Source organism: Cynara cardunculus (assembly GCF_001531365.2).
Source record: "Cynara cardunculus var. scolymus isolate 2C chromosome LG 8, CcrdV1, whole genome shotgun sequence".
NCBI classification, from domain to species: Eukaryota; Viridiplantae; Streptophyta; class Magnoliopsida; order Asterales; family Asteraceae; genus Cynara; species Cynara cardunculus.
Window position 1 is genome coordinate 6,051,491 of NC_037535.1, and position 17,501 is coordinate 6,068,991.

General features: G+C 34.8%; 2 protein-coding genes across 4 annotated transcripts; both read left to right on the forward strand.

Moving 5' to 3' along the window:
- The first annotated feature begins 1,016 nt into the window (after nt 1–1,016).
- Nucleotides 1,017–10,925, forward strand: LOC112517166 (adenylate kinase 5, chloroplastic). Of its 2 annotated transcripts, XM_025124516.1 has the most exons (19): nt 1,017–1,297; nt 1,882–1,983; nt 2,730–2,858; nt 2,934–3,068; nt 3,821–3,967; nt 4,103–4,177; nt 4,265–4,355; nt 6,337–6,386; nt 6,595–6,723; nt 7,108–7,143; nt 7,208–7,288; nt 7,990–8,128; nt 8,262–8,341; nt 8,436–8,501; nt 9,059–9,088; nt 9,173–9,282; nt 9,910–10,047; nt 10,124–10,153; nt 10,623–10,925. In XM_025124516.1, exons 1-19 carry the CDS (start codon nt 1,097–1,099, stop codon nt 10,651–10,653), a joined length of 1,800 nt encoding a protein of 599 aa, XP_024980284.1. In that variant the 5' UTR covers nt 1,017–1,096; the 3' UTR covers nt 10,654–10,925. The 2 variants fall into 2 exon arrangements, with proteins under 2 accessions (XP_024980284.1, XP_024980285.1); XM_025124517.1 differs by lacking the exon at nt 10,623–10,925 and having other exon boundaries at nt 10,124–10,157.
- A 2,678-nt stretch (nt 10,926–13,603) lies between these two features.
- Nucleotides 13,604–17,205, forward strand: LOC112517437. 2 transcript variants are annotated; one of them, XM_025124864.1, is made up of 3 exons: nt 13,604–13,723; nt 14,183–14,427; nt 16,739–17,205. In XM_025124864.1, exons 2-3 carry the CDS (start codon nt 14,245–14,247, stop codon nt 17,003–17,005), a joined length of 450 nt encoding a protein of 149 aa, XP_024980632.1. In that variant the 5' UTR covers nt 13,604–13,723; nt 14,183–14,244; the 3' UTR covers nt 17,006–17,205. The 2 variants fall into 2 exon arrangements, with proteins under 2 accessions (XP_024980632.1, XP_024980633.1); XM_025124865.1 differs by having other exon boundaries at nt 13,618–13,723; nt 14,180–14,427.
- Nucleotides 17,206–17,501: the final 296 nt, after the last annotated feature.

A 17,501-nucleotide genomic window follows, 5' to 3' on the forward strand; every position in this document is an offset into this window, starting at 1 on the left:
TTAAATATTTTATTATTAATGAAACAAAAAAAATATATAAAACTTTTATGTAATTTATAAAAATATTCTTAAAATTGTTATTTTTATTTTTTAACACTAAATATATTGAATGATAATTAACAAAATCAAGAATACCTCTAAATGATCAATAATTAATAGTAATGAATAACTTATAATTAAAGTTAATTAATAAATAGAAATTAAATGAAATATAAATTGATATTATATTAATTAATTTTTATTTATTAATAATAATTGTAATTGAAGAAAATGTCAAAAAAAACTTTCAAAATATTACTACAATTAATTTTTCAATAAACTAGTTTATGTCTATTCAAATTTATACGAAGTTTATTTATAATTGCGAAAAATGCCTTACGGACACAATCTCTATCTTGGGGGCATTGAGGATTCCTTATTTAAACAACTTATTATTATTTATTTTTTTTGTAAAAGTGTTTATCAACTTATATGGTGTTAAATCGAAGATTATAAAAAGTGTCTGAATTAGCTTATGACAGTATCAAAACGTAATAAGGTAATAAATATTTTTTTTTCTAAACATTGGAAATTTCTTAATGCCAGTATCACATCAGAATAAATTAATACGTTAAAATAGAATAACTTATCAAAAACTCATTATATCAATGTGAAACTGATAATAAATATTTTTTCCATTCATACATTGAAAAATCCTTACTACCGGGTGAAATTTGCAAGTTAAGGGTGTTTGGGATTACTTATTTGAAACAATTTATATTTTTTTACAAAAGTACTTATTAACTTATTATAAGTCAGAAATGTTTAACTTCTTCAAAAACTTTTTATTATCGATTTGACACCGATATAAGTTCTTTATTTTAACTCTCAAAAATGCTTATTACCGATACCACAACAAAATTAGTCGATAAATTATTTTTCGAAACGCCCGTCCTGGCTGCAGAAGTCTTTATTTGGGTGAAACTTGTAAGTGGAAATAGACATTACGACACAATCTTTTCATATTCAAGAATTTGTGGTGACCGTTTGTCTGTTAACTTCCTCCAGTGTCCTCTTGATCGCAGAGCAAGAACAGAAGCTGCTTTCCTTGCTCATCATGTTGAACTACCCTGCAACTCCTTCATTCAATTGTCAAAATACCCGATTCGCGTCACCTCCTCTCTCTTCCGGTTACACTCTCCACCCTTCATCTTTTTCTGTATCATCACATTCTTCTCTTACTTCTCAATATCAGCAAAACCTTCCTTCAATTAATGGTTATAAGCATGCCCATTTCAATATCTCCCCAAGAACCAAGGTTAGTCTTTGATTTCCCCAATGTTTATCTGTTCTTTTGGAAATTACTTCTTTTTGCTGTTGGGGTATGGAAATATGGAAATCGTCCACGGTATTATAGGCTGATGATGACTCCTTTTTTGTGGGAATTCTATTTTTCTTGATTTCTTATACCAACTGTTTGAAACTCTGGGTGCCTTGGTGATTTGTGAATACCCATATCAGATGTTTGTGAAAATGCCTATGTGGGGAACATTGATGTCATGAGTTATGTTATCAACATGTGTTGGAGGAAAAATAAATCAAATCCCCATCTTATGAAAAGGATTAGATACTTACATAACGTTTTTTCTACTTTAAGTATATGATAAGAAATTCAATGATGTCTATCAGAAATTTTTCCCAAAAATTGAAAAAAAGAAGACCATCAATTTTGAAGTTGGAAGTTCATCCCTTGGATGGTAAATGTCTAACTGTACCTCTCTTTGGTACCGAAGTGAATAAGTTTAATCCACATTGTATACTTGTGATCAACATATGGTAATGGTCTAAAAATCCCACTGATTCTAGAAGTGTGTAACTTTCTCTCTCGCTCTTTTACAATAGGGACTGAAGGTGAGGTGCTCACAAAATGATCCATTGAAGGTTATGATATCAGGGGCACCAGCATCAGGCAAAGGGACTCAGTGTGAGATGATTGTTCAAAAGGTGAGTTAAAATATTCTGTAATCAGTACCGACCGAGCAATTGTCAGCATATGAAATATGAAACATGAAAATGCTACATAATCCATATGTTGGTGACACACAACCCCTGGACACACACTAGGAAACTCATGAAAATGTCCCGACCATTCCAATGTCTACTTTCTTGTGGTTGTAGTATGTATCAAGGTAAGCTATATGCAATGGTGAATGATCTATAGGAGTGCAATAGGCATTCAATATGCAAAACATATCACAACTTATGACTTTGGTAGGTTGGCTGCCTCATATATGTGCACTGCATAGTATGACCGAAAGAGAGTTGCACTTTTACTTTTCGTGTCAAATCAAGTACTATGGACTTTTTGTTATTAGTTTAATACCAACACGGTTGTTATTATAAGGTTTACCCTCTACTACAAATTTCTCAAACATGTAAGCTCTAACTTACGTCAAACCTGAAAGCAAGCTACCAGCTAGCAAGAGCACTTCTTTGGGTTAGACCACTGCTTTATTTGGTTATTAAATGTGTATTATCAAATAACCACACAAGTGGTCAGAATATATGTGCATATGTGTGGCTTCAATATTTCTTGAATGGTATTATATATAAACTTTTTGGTTCTTTGTAAATTTTGTGGTTTCATTCAATGTTTTTTGGATAAAGTATTTGTTTAGAGTTCCTTTTTATGTTTGTTTATTTCTCTAATGATGGTATTGTTGGTTAACCAATTCTAACTTTTTCTTCAGTTTGGATTAGTGCATATATCAACTGGAGATCTACTTAGAAGTGAAGTAGCAGCAGGTTCAGAGATTGGAAACCAAGCAAAAGAGTACATGAATTCAGGACGGCTTGTTCCAGATGAAGTTGTCACAGCTGTATAATATAACTTAGTAACTTAAATTGCTTTCGCTCTCTTTTCAAAGCAGAGAAATGATAACTTCATTTTACAGATGGTAATTGGGCGCCTTTCACGAGAAGATGCAAAAGAGAAAGGATGGCTTTTAGATGGTTTTCCACGCAGTTTTGCACAAGCACAATCACTGGAGAAGATGAAGATCAGACCAGATGTGTTTGTTGCTCTAGATGTAAGTCAGTATAATGACATGTATAATGTATATATAGATATATTGATTCTCTTTTTGCTTGAGAGTGTGGTTATGCTCTTGCAATGTAGTTGGTCACTCTGCAGCAGGTATCTGCACAATCTAGAAAAGGTTTTGTTCAAATATACAGCCACAAATAGTTCATCATTGTTTTGTTTGTATCATTCATATGGATGTTTTGAAATTGTCCATTGGTTGTTTGCTTTCTATGCGACCACGGTTAAGAGTGTGGTTCGATTAGCTTGGCATCGCCCCTGTGTAGGCTCTAATTGCAATTCTTATTGATGACTACAACATAAGTTAGAAACAAGTAGTATTTATTATTTAAGTTTTTACATTGGGGAAGAGGTGTGAGCCCTTGAACAGCTGGTTAGGCTACTCCTTATGAACCGAATGTCATGAATTCAAGTCCCAAATGTTGTCTAGAAATTTACCTCCAAAATCAAAGAGTATTACTACCCAAGGATCACTCTTTCAGATTGAGAAATGATAACACAAGAAGGAAATCGACTAGGAAACGTTCGAACAGAAAGATAAAAAGACTTGTTCAGAGGCAGAGGAGTAGCAAGAAACATCCATTCTCTTTTATTTTGGAAATTTGTTTAATAGGTTTGTATTTTGTTTTTTAAATTCTGAAACATTGATCATTTATGTGGAAGATATCTCAGATTCAACCATACTATACAATTTATATAAGCCAACTCATGGGATTGAGATTTTGCCCTTACACACAGGTTCCTGATGAAATTCTAATCGACAGATGTGTGGGTAGAAGGCTGGACCCTGAAACAGGGAAGATTTACCATATAAAGAACTTTCCTCCACAAACTGAGGAAATCAAAGCAAGACTCATCACTCGACCTGATGACACAGAAGAAAAGGTAAAATTCATTGGGTTATCTGATTTGTTGTAGGTCGACTCTTAGGTTAAGCTTTTGGAGCAGCTGATGAGTTAACAGTTAACACCCAATGGCATTAAGCTTTCCTTGTGTTGGCACCTAATGTTTCTCTTCTAGGTCAAAGCACGTTTGCAAATTTATAAGCAGAATGTGGAAGCAATATTATCCACATATTCAGACCTTTTGAAGAAGGTATCTACGTTTCTATTTTCACATCAATCTAACTAGTGATTCTTCATTTATTCTTTTTGGGTGGTGGTGACGTGTGTTTTGTTACAGATCGATGGCAACCGTTCCAAAGATGTAATTTTTGGTGAAATATGCTCTTTGCTTTTGCAAGTTCAGAAAGAAAAGGAGACAAGAAAGTCAGGCAAGTTTTCACCATTATCACATAAGAGTGAATCTATGGCAATCACCAGTTATCACCATTATCACATTCTTTCTAAGAGAATGAAACTTTTAGGAGAGAAAAAATGCATTAACTTGCATGTTACTGTCACATTAGAGTGAATCGATGCCTCTTTGCTCCTATGTTGCTCGAAAAGGTTGCATAATAGGATCATCGTACATGGAAGCAAATACATCATATTTGATGAAAGTTTCCATGTGATTCTTCTCCTATTTGATTTTGGAATGGATCTTTTAACACATGTTATGGTGGAAAGCACTCTTTTGACTAGTGGTGTCAACATATAGAATCCATGCCTACTTTACCAACAAATAAACCACTGGAAAAATCTGTCATGCCTTGCATCAAAATAAAAGTTGTAAGACTTGAATTGAGGAAGGGGAGATCTGAATTAAGGATAGAATTTAACCTCCTCAAGAAAGTTTGCTTGTTGAAGACAGCAAAAGATAACATGGATCAAGACAACTCAAACACCTATCAACTTTGAATTAACATTATCAAAATGATCCATGCAACACATTTAGTTGACAATCTATAACCATATTTGATAATTCAAAGTAGTATATAGCACATGAATGGTTTCTCGTGCTTTTAGAGAGTACCCATCCTCCATGTTCGAAACGCCAATCTTATGCTTCTTGCAAAGTCGATAGTTGCTTCAACTAATTCGTCAAACTTTAAACCTCTAGTTTTCTTGTTCTTGTTTATTTACGATATTCATTGAATTCGTTGCATTTGCAAGATCTCTCTCTTCTCTCTCTCTCTCTATGTGGTGATGACTCAAAGAATAAGCCATCCTCGATATTAAGTGCATCAAGTAATAACATAGAAACAAGCTCCGGATCTTCAATCACATATAGAATAGACCTTGCCTCAAGTCTTGATTCTTCATTGTTTGTCACATTTTCTCAATCAAATTTTCAGTTGGAGAGAGCAAGTTCAGCACACTTACAATTATATGTAAAGAACCTCATGTTTCCCCCAAGGTTTAGACGTATTTCTTGGTTCAAGACCTTCTCCGCTCTCACCTTCACCACAAGCAATTATTATATATTCATGGCTTTTGGTGAGCAAATATTTTGTTTTGACATTTGCTTAATCAATCAAATTAAAATAATCCTCTAATGAACATAAGCATTAAAATAGATATGGTAACTATAAATTTTCAAAAAGAAGTCGAAAATTAAAAAATAGATAAAGATGAAAGTTAGCCTTTTAAAAATTAAAATTACTTACTCATAAGTCACTAGTCAATAGTGTGTTGTATGTGCTGTGGCACAAACTCACAAAGAAAAAATGAGCAAGACCCGGACAATGGTTCACAATTCACAATGAGTCGATGAGAAGGCGGCTGTGGACAGAGCAGGGGCAGAGTGATGCTTCGTGTTTGTGAAGATTTTCAACCTGTCTGATCTCAAGCTTTTTAAATTGAGGAGCTAGAAACTTTCTAGCCTCTTACAAATTAGTGCCATTCAGTTTTTAGTGTCGTAATTGTAACGTGGTCTGTACACGATATCTAAAAATTACCACATAACTTAATAGTTTCACAAAAACAACCACCTGTATAAATAATTTCATAAGTAGTATGCCCTAGGCTTTGGACACTTCTGGTCTGCCCCTGTTCTCATTTTCTATCTAGCAATATGGCCTTTCATGCTCTATTTAAGCAAATAGTCAATGCCATTAGCATCACTGATGCCTGTCTCAAATGTGCATATACACCATAGTCAAGATGACCTAATTAAAGTCTAAATGTGTTTTTAGTGGCACTCGACTTTTATTCTTCGTCAAACTTGTATTCTTTTAAGCAATGATGTGAATGATACCATGCAATATAGAGAATTGGAAGGGTAGTGGTGCACATCAGATGCTGAAAACATGTTTAGGTTATAACAAATCATATGATTTATTTTTAAACAACATTCATCTCTTTCTAAACCAGGAAATGCTAGTAAACTTGACAGCCAGTTCAACAAGTCACCTTCAGTCAAGGTACGCCGTAATGCATTGCAACTAGTTGTTTCAGTCATAAGTTTCCTATTGAAATTGGTACCATAGTTGTCTTGTTATGCGAAAAAACCCGGGCTAGTTTAGGTGCATGGTGAATGGCAGTATAAGAGCTTAGAAGGGACCATACTGTAATATAACTTGTATGTTGGTATATTTTATTCAAATTTGTTGCTATCTTGTCCTTTTACAGGAAAACTGGAGAGGGATTCCCACCAACTTAAACAACATCCCTCATTCCAGAGAAATTAGGGAATACTTTTATGATGATGTGCTTCAAGCTACCCAAAGAGCTATAAATGATGGAAAAACTCGAGTAAAGGTCAGGTTTCTACTGAGACTGAATGCATGTATATGCTTTATCATCGTTGTTTCCAATTCATTCTTCTGTTCAATTTTGTTGGTTGATTTCAGTTCTATCTTTGTGTTTTTCTTCCTTAAAAGCTTGAATCTTTTGATGAAAACAATTTCTTGATGACTTCATACAAGGCATGTGTGTTCTTCAAGATAATATGAATTGCCGATCTTCCGTATAGCTTCTCTTCATCATCTTATGTGTTAAACATCACTTGAGTAATGAATAGGAAAATGTTGGATGTAGATATTACCACTTCAATCAATTTGGGATACGCGGCTTGTTGCTGTTGTTTTGTAACAGTCTTTGTTCATGGGTGGACTGAGATAAACAGAAATTTCCATTTGGCAGGTGGAGATCAATATTCCAGAGCTGAACCCCGAGACAGTGAGGAACATTTCCTTTCTCAGTTACTGATTTTTATTAGAGTTAACAATATATTTATGCACAGGATGTATATCGGATAGGTACTTTGATGGAACTTGTTCGAGTTCTTGCTCTATCATTTGCTGATGATGGAAAGCGTGTCAAGGTAATGCTTATCATGGTCTGATTAATATAACACAAAAGAAGCAAGTGTGTTGGTTATTTGACAATTTTTAAAAATACTTGCATATTTTATGCACACAACACATTCAGATAGTCACATATATGTTACCTAAATTAGGAAAAGAAATTCTTGAAGGTTCATCATCAAAATATTTAAACTCTTGCCAAAATAGTCCGTGTAAGCACGTGCTGATTGAACTCTCCGAGGATGTCTTATCCTACAAACACTTGCACAACAAGGCTACATATATTAATAAAAGTTGAAAAAGAAACAAAAAGGAGTTAGGGTGGAAAAGGAAGCATACAACAAAAACAAGCAACCAAGCCAAGTGTTTGCAAAGAAGAAAATAATAAAGAGGTAAGAAGTAGAAAAGACAATGCCGAAAGTTGTCTTGAAAGTTGGGAGTTTTGAAACCAGTGTTTAAGACGACAAAAAGTAAACATCCCTCTAATAGATCCAAGATACAACCTGCAGCCAAGTTCTATGAGCTGCAACCGATCCAAATTGGAGATAAGCCAATAGCTAAGCTGGCTTTAAGTTAATCTAATTTGATTAAGGTCCTCACTGTGACCCATACACAATTTGCACCCAGTATGGAACGGCACAATTGCTCAACTACTGAAGCTTCATCGCTCATGGTTATTTTGTTTTATTGCATTATTCAAGCAGGCTTAATCTTGCAGGTCTGTGTGCAAGGATCCATGGGCGAAGGAGCACTTGCAGGAATGCCTTTACAGCTTGCAGGAACACGACAGATTCTGGAATACATGGACTGGGGGAATGATGGTGCAATGGGGACCTTCATAAACCTTGGGGCTATAGGTACTGCATTGCCAAATAATCACAAATCTAGATGTCTCTCTAGTTACTATTGAATTTCAAAAAGATGGTGTGTGTGCATAAAAGTGAGTGTATTATTATGCTGAGGATCTATATGTTTTTCGGTGTTCTGCAGGTGGCAAAGAGGTTGATGAAGTCGATGACATCTTCATTTTAGTGGCTCCTCAAAATGCTATGGGAAATTGCATCATTGATGTAAAAACCCGAGATCAAATATCTAATATACCCGCATACAACACCACTATTTGAGAGGGTATAAACATTTCATTCATCATGTTGGATAATGCAGGATCTAAGAGCAATGACTGATGCTGCTGGCAGTCGTCCAGTCATTCTTATCAATCCAAGGCTTAAGGTTTGTCCCTTAAGTCTCTTTGAGTATTTGAACATGGATTTATCTTCTTTTTCTATACATACCTGAACAGTGGTTTCTCTTCGATTTGGGATTATGATCTCCAATTAATCAGAACACACTTCAGCACCCCTAATTGGCAGGTCCTTAGTGGCATCTTAGATGCAACCTTTCTTGATCGGCTTTTTTAACCATCGTATTTGGTTTTTCGCTTCAAGCTAACCATCTCCTTCGCAAAAAGATCAAAGACACTATAGTTTGCAATAAAAGTAGGTTTTGGAAATCTAAATGCAAAAAACCGTTGTACTAGGCACCTTTTGTCCAAAATTACTCATTCTTGCAACTTCTATTGTTTTCTTTTGCATTTTGCATGAAAGATGATTTGTTTGCATCGAAAAATCAAGTACTTTTGTCCAATGTCAATCCCTTCTTCTTTTTGCTATATATTGTAATTCTGTCTTATATCTTGATTTGGGGCCATCTCAGTTAGACCAAAATCGTTCTTCATGATATAACTTGTTTACAAAATGGCACTAACATCTAAAACTTTTGATGATTAGGATTTGCCAGCTTCAAGTGGTATTATGCAAGTAAGTTCAAGGATCCTATGAGCTTTTCGTGGCACATTAGTCCAATTCTTATGGCAAATTTCTAAGTTAGTGTTCATTGATTAGACGATGGGCCGAGAAAAAAGACTGGAGTATGCTGCATCTTTCGAAATGTGCTACCAGTTCCGGCTTCTCTATTATGCAGGAACACAATATCCAATTATGGGTGCATTAAGGTAACTTAACCTTTTTCTGGAGTTAGCTTTGTAAGAGTTTTGTTGTAGGGTACAATGGGTAGGCCATGTGTTAGATTTAGGAGTTTATTCATCACACATGTTCAAGAAGATTTTTGTGTACTACTTGACGGCCAAGACTCGAGAATAAGTAACTTAAAGGTCATTGGCCCAGCGGTAACCCGAGTTAGGAGGTCAAGGGTTTAAACCTCACCAAAGAGGTGAGGAGTGTACATGAGTATTTGCCATATATAAATATTATGTACTTTAAAAAAAAGTATAAGTCAGCTGGATAATACAAGTCCTAGAGTGTCCTAGAAGTATAGGACATACAGAATTGTGTAGATGACAAGTTAAGAATGAACATGAGAACATGAAGTATAGACGTTGTCTCAATACCTATCCGAACTCGACAAAAACCACTCATCAACAAGCTTGTTGAAGTGGGTAATTATTTCTAAAGCGACTACCTTAGGGAGCAACAAGAATTAGTCGTTTTTTTGCTTCATCTGTTTGATAGGTCGTTTTTTGCTATAAATGTGGTTCAGATTTGAGTTGGTTTTTTGCCTCGTCATAATTGGTGGTTTGGTTCTTGACTGCAAAACCATCAAACGCACTTGACATTTGCAGGATGGCTTATCCATATCGATATGAGCTGTTCAAGAGAGTAAATGAGCCAACTGGGAAAGAGAAATATGTCATTTTGTCGACGTTTCCTAGTAGGCCAACTGGTGATGAAGTCAACGATGCATTTGAAGGAAAAACAAGGTACCATATAAATACACATATCTACCTTCAACAACCCTTTCATTGTATTGATCACATTCTTACCTCCTTCTTTCAGAGATCAAGCTAAGAAAGCTTCAGGATTCTGGTAAGATTCCATAGTATTTTCACATTGAATATTAACTATTCGAACCATTATACTGGTTTCGCTATAAACAAACTATTATTCTAGTTAACATGCAAATGAAACATTATATTTTGCCAAAATAAGCAATTATAGATAAAACTTGCCAAATAGATATTCTTGAAAGCTATAGTGTTCTTTTTGGTATCTCCATAAGAATTATCGTTGCCTACTACGATTTAACTAGTAAGACCTTGAGGGGTAGCTCTACCGGTATAACCTTATATTTGCTCCCCAGAGATCACCAGTTCAAGTCCCTTTAGAGCAACTAGAGGGTTTGTCTAGCTGTTAACATTAGGATCCCATGGGATTAGCTGAGGTGCATGCAAATCGGCCCAAACATCCACAGTTAATAAAATCTCACTTGCTCAGTGTCTTCAAGCTATTGATACACATCCAAATTTTGATTGATTTGCGGTGATGTTCTTGTCAGGGGTTTCTTGAACGGTATACTATCCGCATAGAAACATGTTTTTTGAAAGAAAACGGTTGGCTCGCTATCATGAACAGACCTGTTTGAATATGAGATATAACTTGCTCAGTAAATCTCTTGCTTCAGACATAAGATTGGAGGACATATGGATACATCTCCTGTAAAATGTACATTTTGCTATTTATAGGAGTGGAAAGGGATGATTGATTATATATTCCTCCAATTACTGTGAAAAATGCTTACTAAAGAAGGTATATGAGCTTTCAATCTTCTTTGTAATTGTATGTATCATTATATTCATCTCATATTGTAGAAAATTATTTTTGCTTTTGGATGTATACTTCCACTCAGGTTAGCCATGGAGTCAACTGTCCATGGGTCTCTGATTTTTTTTTTCCAATTGAAATACATCCTACTTGAAGGGATGGAGTCAGGATTTTCAATCAGGATTGTGCTCTTAACATTAGAGATTTCAGAAACCTTAATAGGGACAAAATTCCACTGGCAAAATGACAGAAGTTTACTTATAAATAGAATTAACGTGTTTGGTTCGTAGAATGTTTTTGGTTGGAATGGAATCTATTAAAGAAATTTGATTTTGAAGGAATTGGAATGGAATGTTGTCAGGTTTAACCACCTGTTTGGTTGGCAGACATTGGAATATAATCTGTCTGTTTGGTTTACAGAATGTAGCTTTGGAATTAGAATGAAATATTGTTAAATGACCAAAATGCCCTTTTTTGAAAATTTTAATTCTTTTTAAACTAAAAATATTTTAATAAAATAATTATTTAATATGTAAAACAATATAAACTAACCCAAATATAATAATAAGCCAAACAACGAAACTAAATCAACGGTGGTCGCCGATGGTTCAGATCGGTGGTGGTCCACAGTGGTTCAGATGGTGGTGGTTGGCAGTGGTTTAGATCTATGGTGGTTCAGATGGAGGTGGTCAGCGGTGGTTCAGATCGGTGGAGGCGTTGGTTCAGAGCGGTGGTGGTCAGCGGTGTCCGGTGGTGATTCAGATCGGTGGTAGTCGCCGGTGGTCGGTAGTGGTTCAGATCAGTGGTGGTCTGTGGTGCTTCAGGTGGCGGTGGACCGGTGGTCAGATGTGGTTCAGATCGACGATGGTTGTTCAGATCGGTGATAGTCGACGATGGTTCAGATCGATGATGGTCGGCGGTTGTTCATCTCACCATAACTTCCCTTCTCACCAGAACCCTACCTATATACCATGTTTGTCACATTTTTCCAAATTTGTGGGTGGACGCCATATGGCTCCGATCTCTAATCCGCACATCCTATATCTGGGTTGATATATCTAGATTGGATTGGGTTGGTTTGGTTTGGTTTGGTTTGGTTTAGGATTTTATATATGTTTAGTCCTCCCATTTTAATTGTGATATTTGTTCATTAATTTTTAAACGCATATCATTTTAAAAGTTATAATAAATGACAATGATACAATGTGCAATATGGTGCCTTTGATTTTCTTTTGGGAGTCATATGGTATTTAATTTTTTTTTATCAAATGTTGGTTGTTAAAAAATATGACTTACGGAACCAACATATAACACTTGACTAGTAAAATTACACATCTATCAATATATTATCATCTTTTATAAAATAAATAAGAATATAACTCTAAAATAACATATTCATTTTCTTTTTTCTTCTACTCAATAATATATATATATATATATATATATATATTAGTTGTGTATCCGTGTAATTCAGCGGGAGCCGTGAATTTTAATGATTTTGAAGTTTCACTGAGTTTATTAGAGAAGATTTAACGATGATATAAGTTACACTTCGACTTTACATATTAATACAATTTGAATAAATAATAGTTGTGGTTTCAATTATAGTCTATCAATGAAAAAAATTGTATGACAGTTTAAAATCCAATATATTTAAAATCCAACATTTTTAAACGACTCCAAACATGTGTTTGATTTACTCCATGAGCAAAAAATCAAGAGATCGAGAGTGAGACCGAGAGTTCTAGAACAATTGAATGAGAGAACTTTTAATAACTCATGGTGAATATCAATTTGAATCTCACATTGGGGAATGGGGAGAAGACATAGAGGTATGAGAGGATGAAGACATAGAGGTATGAGAGGATAAAGGCATGAGTGAAAGATGTCAAAAGTATCTTGGGTTGTACTATATGTTATTTTAATTGTATATTAAGATATTTTAAGATTGAATGCATAATGTAGTAGTACTTAATGCATTATGAGTTGTTTTTAAGACTTTTAAGATTTTGTGCATAAATGTATAGTATTTTATACATTAAAAATTGTTTTTAAGACTTTTGATAAATCTGGTTTATAAGGTAGTATGTATGTATGTATATATATATATATATATATATATATATATTTCTTTCCCTCCCTCCCAATCATGCAAAGAAAATAGTTAGGTCACGTTTGCTTTATAGGAATGGATTGGATTTGAGGGGATTTGGATTTCAAATTCATTACAATCTTATGTTTGGTTTGTTAGACTGTTCGGATTTGAAATCGTAATATTTAATTAAAATCCTACAAACATAGGATTTTGAAATCCTTGGGGGTGCTTGGGATTTCGTAGGATTGTATGAAATAAGGTTTTATAAAATGTTAAAAACATATGTTTTGCTATTATCGAAAAATAAAAATGTAATTTAATTATTTTTATAAATAATAAAATCCAATTTCATTCTAAATCCTACAAACCAAACCAAGCACAACAATTACTCAAATCCATTTTAATCAAAATTCCTCCAAATTCAAATCATTCAAAATCAATCATGCAAACCAAACGGACCCCGGAGAAAACATTGGTTGGTTTTGTTTGATTGTTATTTTTGTATATTTTACCCGAAATATGCATCAGGTGAGATAAAGGATAAAATAAGATATATGGTGAAAGTTGGAGGGGTTTTATGAAAATATTTCTATAAACAATAATAGAAATACAATTTTAATGCATAACCCTTGGCATCGCATCACTCCGCCATTGCTACTCCGCCTGAACTTCAAAACCCTAGATAAATAATCTCAGACGAAGCTCCATAAACGTCGACATAAGGTCCTTCGCAATCAAAGGTATGAATCCTATTAGATTTCAGCTTTAGATTACATTCAGCACACTTGATCTAATCGACAGTATGCTTTGTACGATTTTTCGATCATCGACTTGACAGAATCACGTGCTTAGTCACATAGGTTGAGTTCATTGCTTGTCTCTATTTTTCATGTCCATCGACAAGCGGCACTATCTTCGTTCCAGAAAAAGGAAATGGAAGATCCGTTTTAGTTTCTTATGTCAAATGTTGAATCTCTCGTATGACAAATTCATAAGGATTATATTGAAAATTTAGCACCAATGTTCTCGTTTTCTAGTTATTGAAAAGAAATGAAGGAACCTCATTTGACCTCTAAAAGATGTAGATTTTTATGGAGTGTATCATCAATCGCCAATTTGTACTTTGTTATACATGATACGTGGGTTGAATTTGTTGTTTGCCTCTAACATTTTCCTTTCGTTTCTGTGTCCGTATGAAGACGGAAATTAGTATATGTTACATGGTCCATAATCCGGTTTCAGAAAGGGGATAAAGTGCAAGATGCCACTTTATGATTGTATGCTATTGCTGAAGCCTCATGTGAGAAAAGAATCAGTTGTAGAATTGGTTTCTCGAGTTGGGAAACATGTATATCGAAGAAATGGTGTTATCACTGATCTAAAATCGCATGGGACTGTTCAGTTGGGTTATGGTATTAAGAAGCTTGATGGCAGATACTATCAGGTAAATTATTTTCATTTCCTGTATTTATCATGAGCTTTAACACTATTCAACTTAGTAGGTCTCTATTTGCTAGTTTATATGTTAGGTGTTGCCAACTTGATCTTGTGGAAATTGGCAGGATATTAGTCTTGAAATTGTTTTTGTGCTAGTTATTTTTTCCTTGGTGAAAAATGTTTTCCTCCACATCAAAAAAGAGAGAAGACTTTGTGGATGCATTATTAATATGAATCAAATTTTAAAGAAATAAGCCATCTACTTGAAACATACAAGGAGGACTGATATATAATGTCGTAATTGTGGTTTTTGAAAAAGTAAATAAATAATATGTATTTCATGTGAAATTGTTTTAGAACAAAAAAATGATATGCATTTCTCAAGTATCTCATGTAAAATAGGTTTTGACCAAAAAATCCGATATGCATTTCTTTGTTGCTTCCTTTCTATTCTGTCCTGCTTTTTGAGGAATGGGGAGAGGGGGTATTTGTTTTAGACTTGCTTCATCTCATTGGTTTGCATTTTTACTATGTTCTGGGAAGAGATTCCTATGTTGAATGTTAATATGCTTACATACAGTTCTTGGTCTTAATTACCCTTTTAAAATTGGAAAAATGCTGCATAAAAACTGTTGCTGCTATCTTTTTTTATGTTAAAAGAATGTACACACAGAATAAAAGGAAAGGAAAAGAACCCTGTGTTGTCGGTCCTTTGAGATAATCAGACAACTGCTGTCTCCATTACTTGTCTCCTCAGTTCAGACCTGCCACCACCAGAAAACCTCCACCCCACCCTAACTTGCTGCCACCACCAACTATCCCCAATAGCCAACCCCTGTCTCATGAAGGATTAAGATGGAAGTATTCTAATCAATATAGTCATTACTTCTCAGCCTTTGTGTTCTCTCTTAATCATATAAACTCTGCAGTGCAGACATCCTCTCTTTCGATTGAGAAGTTCACAGAGAACTTGAGCTATAAAAAGAAACGAGACCATCCTATGGGGTTACCGCTTAGCAGAATATTAGAAATTTTGACAAAGAAAAGGAGAATATTTTATGGGGTTGCTACTTAATGATAGACCATTTGGTTGGTCTGTTGCTGTCGATAAGAAAATGGGCAATATCTGTTTCAGCAATTTGTATCTAAACAGGGGCAAACTGTCGGGTGGAGCTTCTCCATAAATTTCTTTAAATTTTGGAAGTTGATTTTAATTACGGGATGGAGTGAATATAACAAATACCCAACTGTATGTGTGGTTTTGTCATTTAATATCACGTTGACACCTATTAAAATCAAAGTACATGAATTGCTATTGTACATTGTTCAGGAAACAAAATTTGATGAATGTCTGAAGGAACCAATGAAATTGACCCAAATTGTCTATAATCGTTAGTTCGACATATATACCTTTTGACATTAACTTATAGTGTTTTGTGTCATATGATGCCCACTTTCTGTAGTACAAGGGCTCTTCTAGGCCAGTGATACATGTGGGCTATGCTGTCACAATGGTCAAAATATGAATTCACTGTCAAGATCGTGATTTGAAATAGTGGTTATTGCGATAGTGAATATAACTCAACATATTATATACGAATAGCAGTTCATATAATAATTAGAATTATATATATGCATTCATAACTCAACATATTATATGTATTCAATAAAAAATATGTAAGAACAATGATGTCTAAATCTAAATACAAATAATTGAACAATGTGAATACTTTTATTCAACTCTAGAGGTCAAAGTGATGGTGTCCAAGTCCAAAAAAGTAAGAATAATGAAGCCTTGATATTGTTGGACACTTGGACTAAATAAACCAAGTGCAGGTCCAAAATAAAAGCCCACAAAATTACTTTTTTAACACCAAAATGACTCATCTATGTTGTGCGGCCATTTTTTTGCGCTCAAAATGCAGTCATTTAGCGGTCAATAGTGCAGCTAATCACGGGACCCACTATTTGTCCCATGACAGCTAACCATGATAGCACGGCTATAGTGGTGCATTTAACAGCATAGCATGAGGGTAAAGTGCAAGTTACCCAAATTGTTAAAGCAACCAGCGCTTCTCCAAGCCAGACACACACACACAGGGGTGTGCTGTCTGTAAATGGCCCTTTGATCATTGCCATTATTTGGACCCATAATCCTTCTCCTTATTTATTCTGCTTTGCTCTGTGTTTCTGGCTACACTACCTGAATTATGTATACTTTTTTTTGCTTACATAAGATTTTCATTTGAAAACCCGCCAAGTGAAAGTGTGAAACTTTTAACCCGTGCTTAATTGCGGAAAACTTGTTGATGCCATAGGGTCAAATGATGCAAATGACAATGATGACCCCACCAAGCTTTAACAGTGAGCTCCATTATCTGAACAAGGAAGACCGCCTCTTACGCTGGCTGTTGGTCAAGCACCGAGACATCAAATTTGGCGGGGAGTTTCTGAGTGAAGATGACGGTAGAAGTGACCTGAGAATGATGAGAAGCAGTATTTATGACATGAATAGTGAAGATGAAGATGACGATGATGAGGAAGCATACGACATAGAGTACCAAGAACAGAAGAAAGACGTCTGAAATCGGCTGAGATTATGTAGTAAGTTGATCCTTCCGCTTGCCAAGTTTCATTTAAAGAACGTCTTTATTTGGTAAATTTTAGGTCAAATAAAACCATTTGTTGGAAGACATTAGATATCGGAAAAGGGAAACCAGTTTTTCGGGTTTCTGTGTTGTTTGTATGTTTGATAGTAAGCTGATTCATGTCATATGAATGTTGCAATGGACACATGTGGCTACTAACCAAATGAAACCAGTATATAACACTTGAAATGCCTTAACCACAATCTAAGACTTAAGGGTTGTTTGGTTCATGGAATTCAAAGGATTTTAAGGGAATTGGAATTGATCAATTCTTTTGACCAAATTCTAATTTATTTGTTTCGTTCACATAATGAAAATGTAAGCTTACATTAAATTCCACAAATTAAGGAATTCCACGTTCTTTGGCATAAATGAAGAATTGAATTACATCCCATTGCGTCCAATTTGACTAACACCTCCCGCCCCCTCTTAC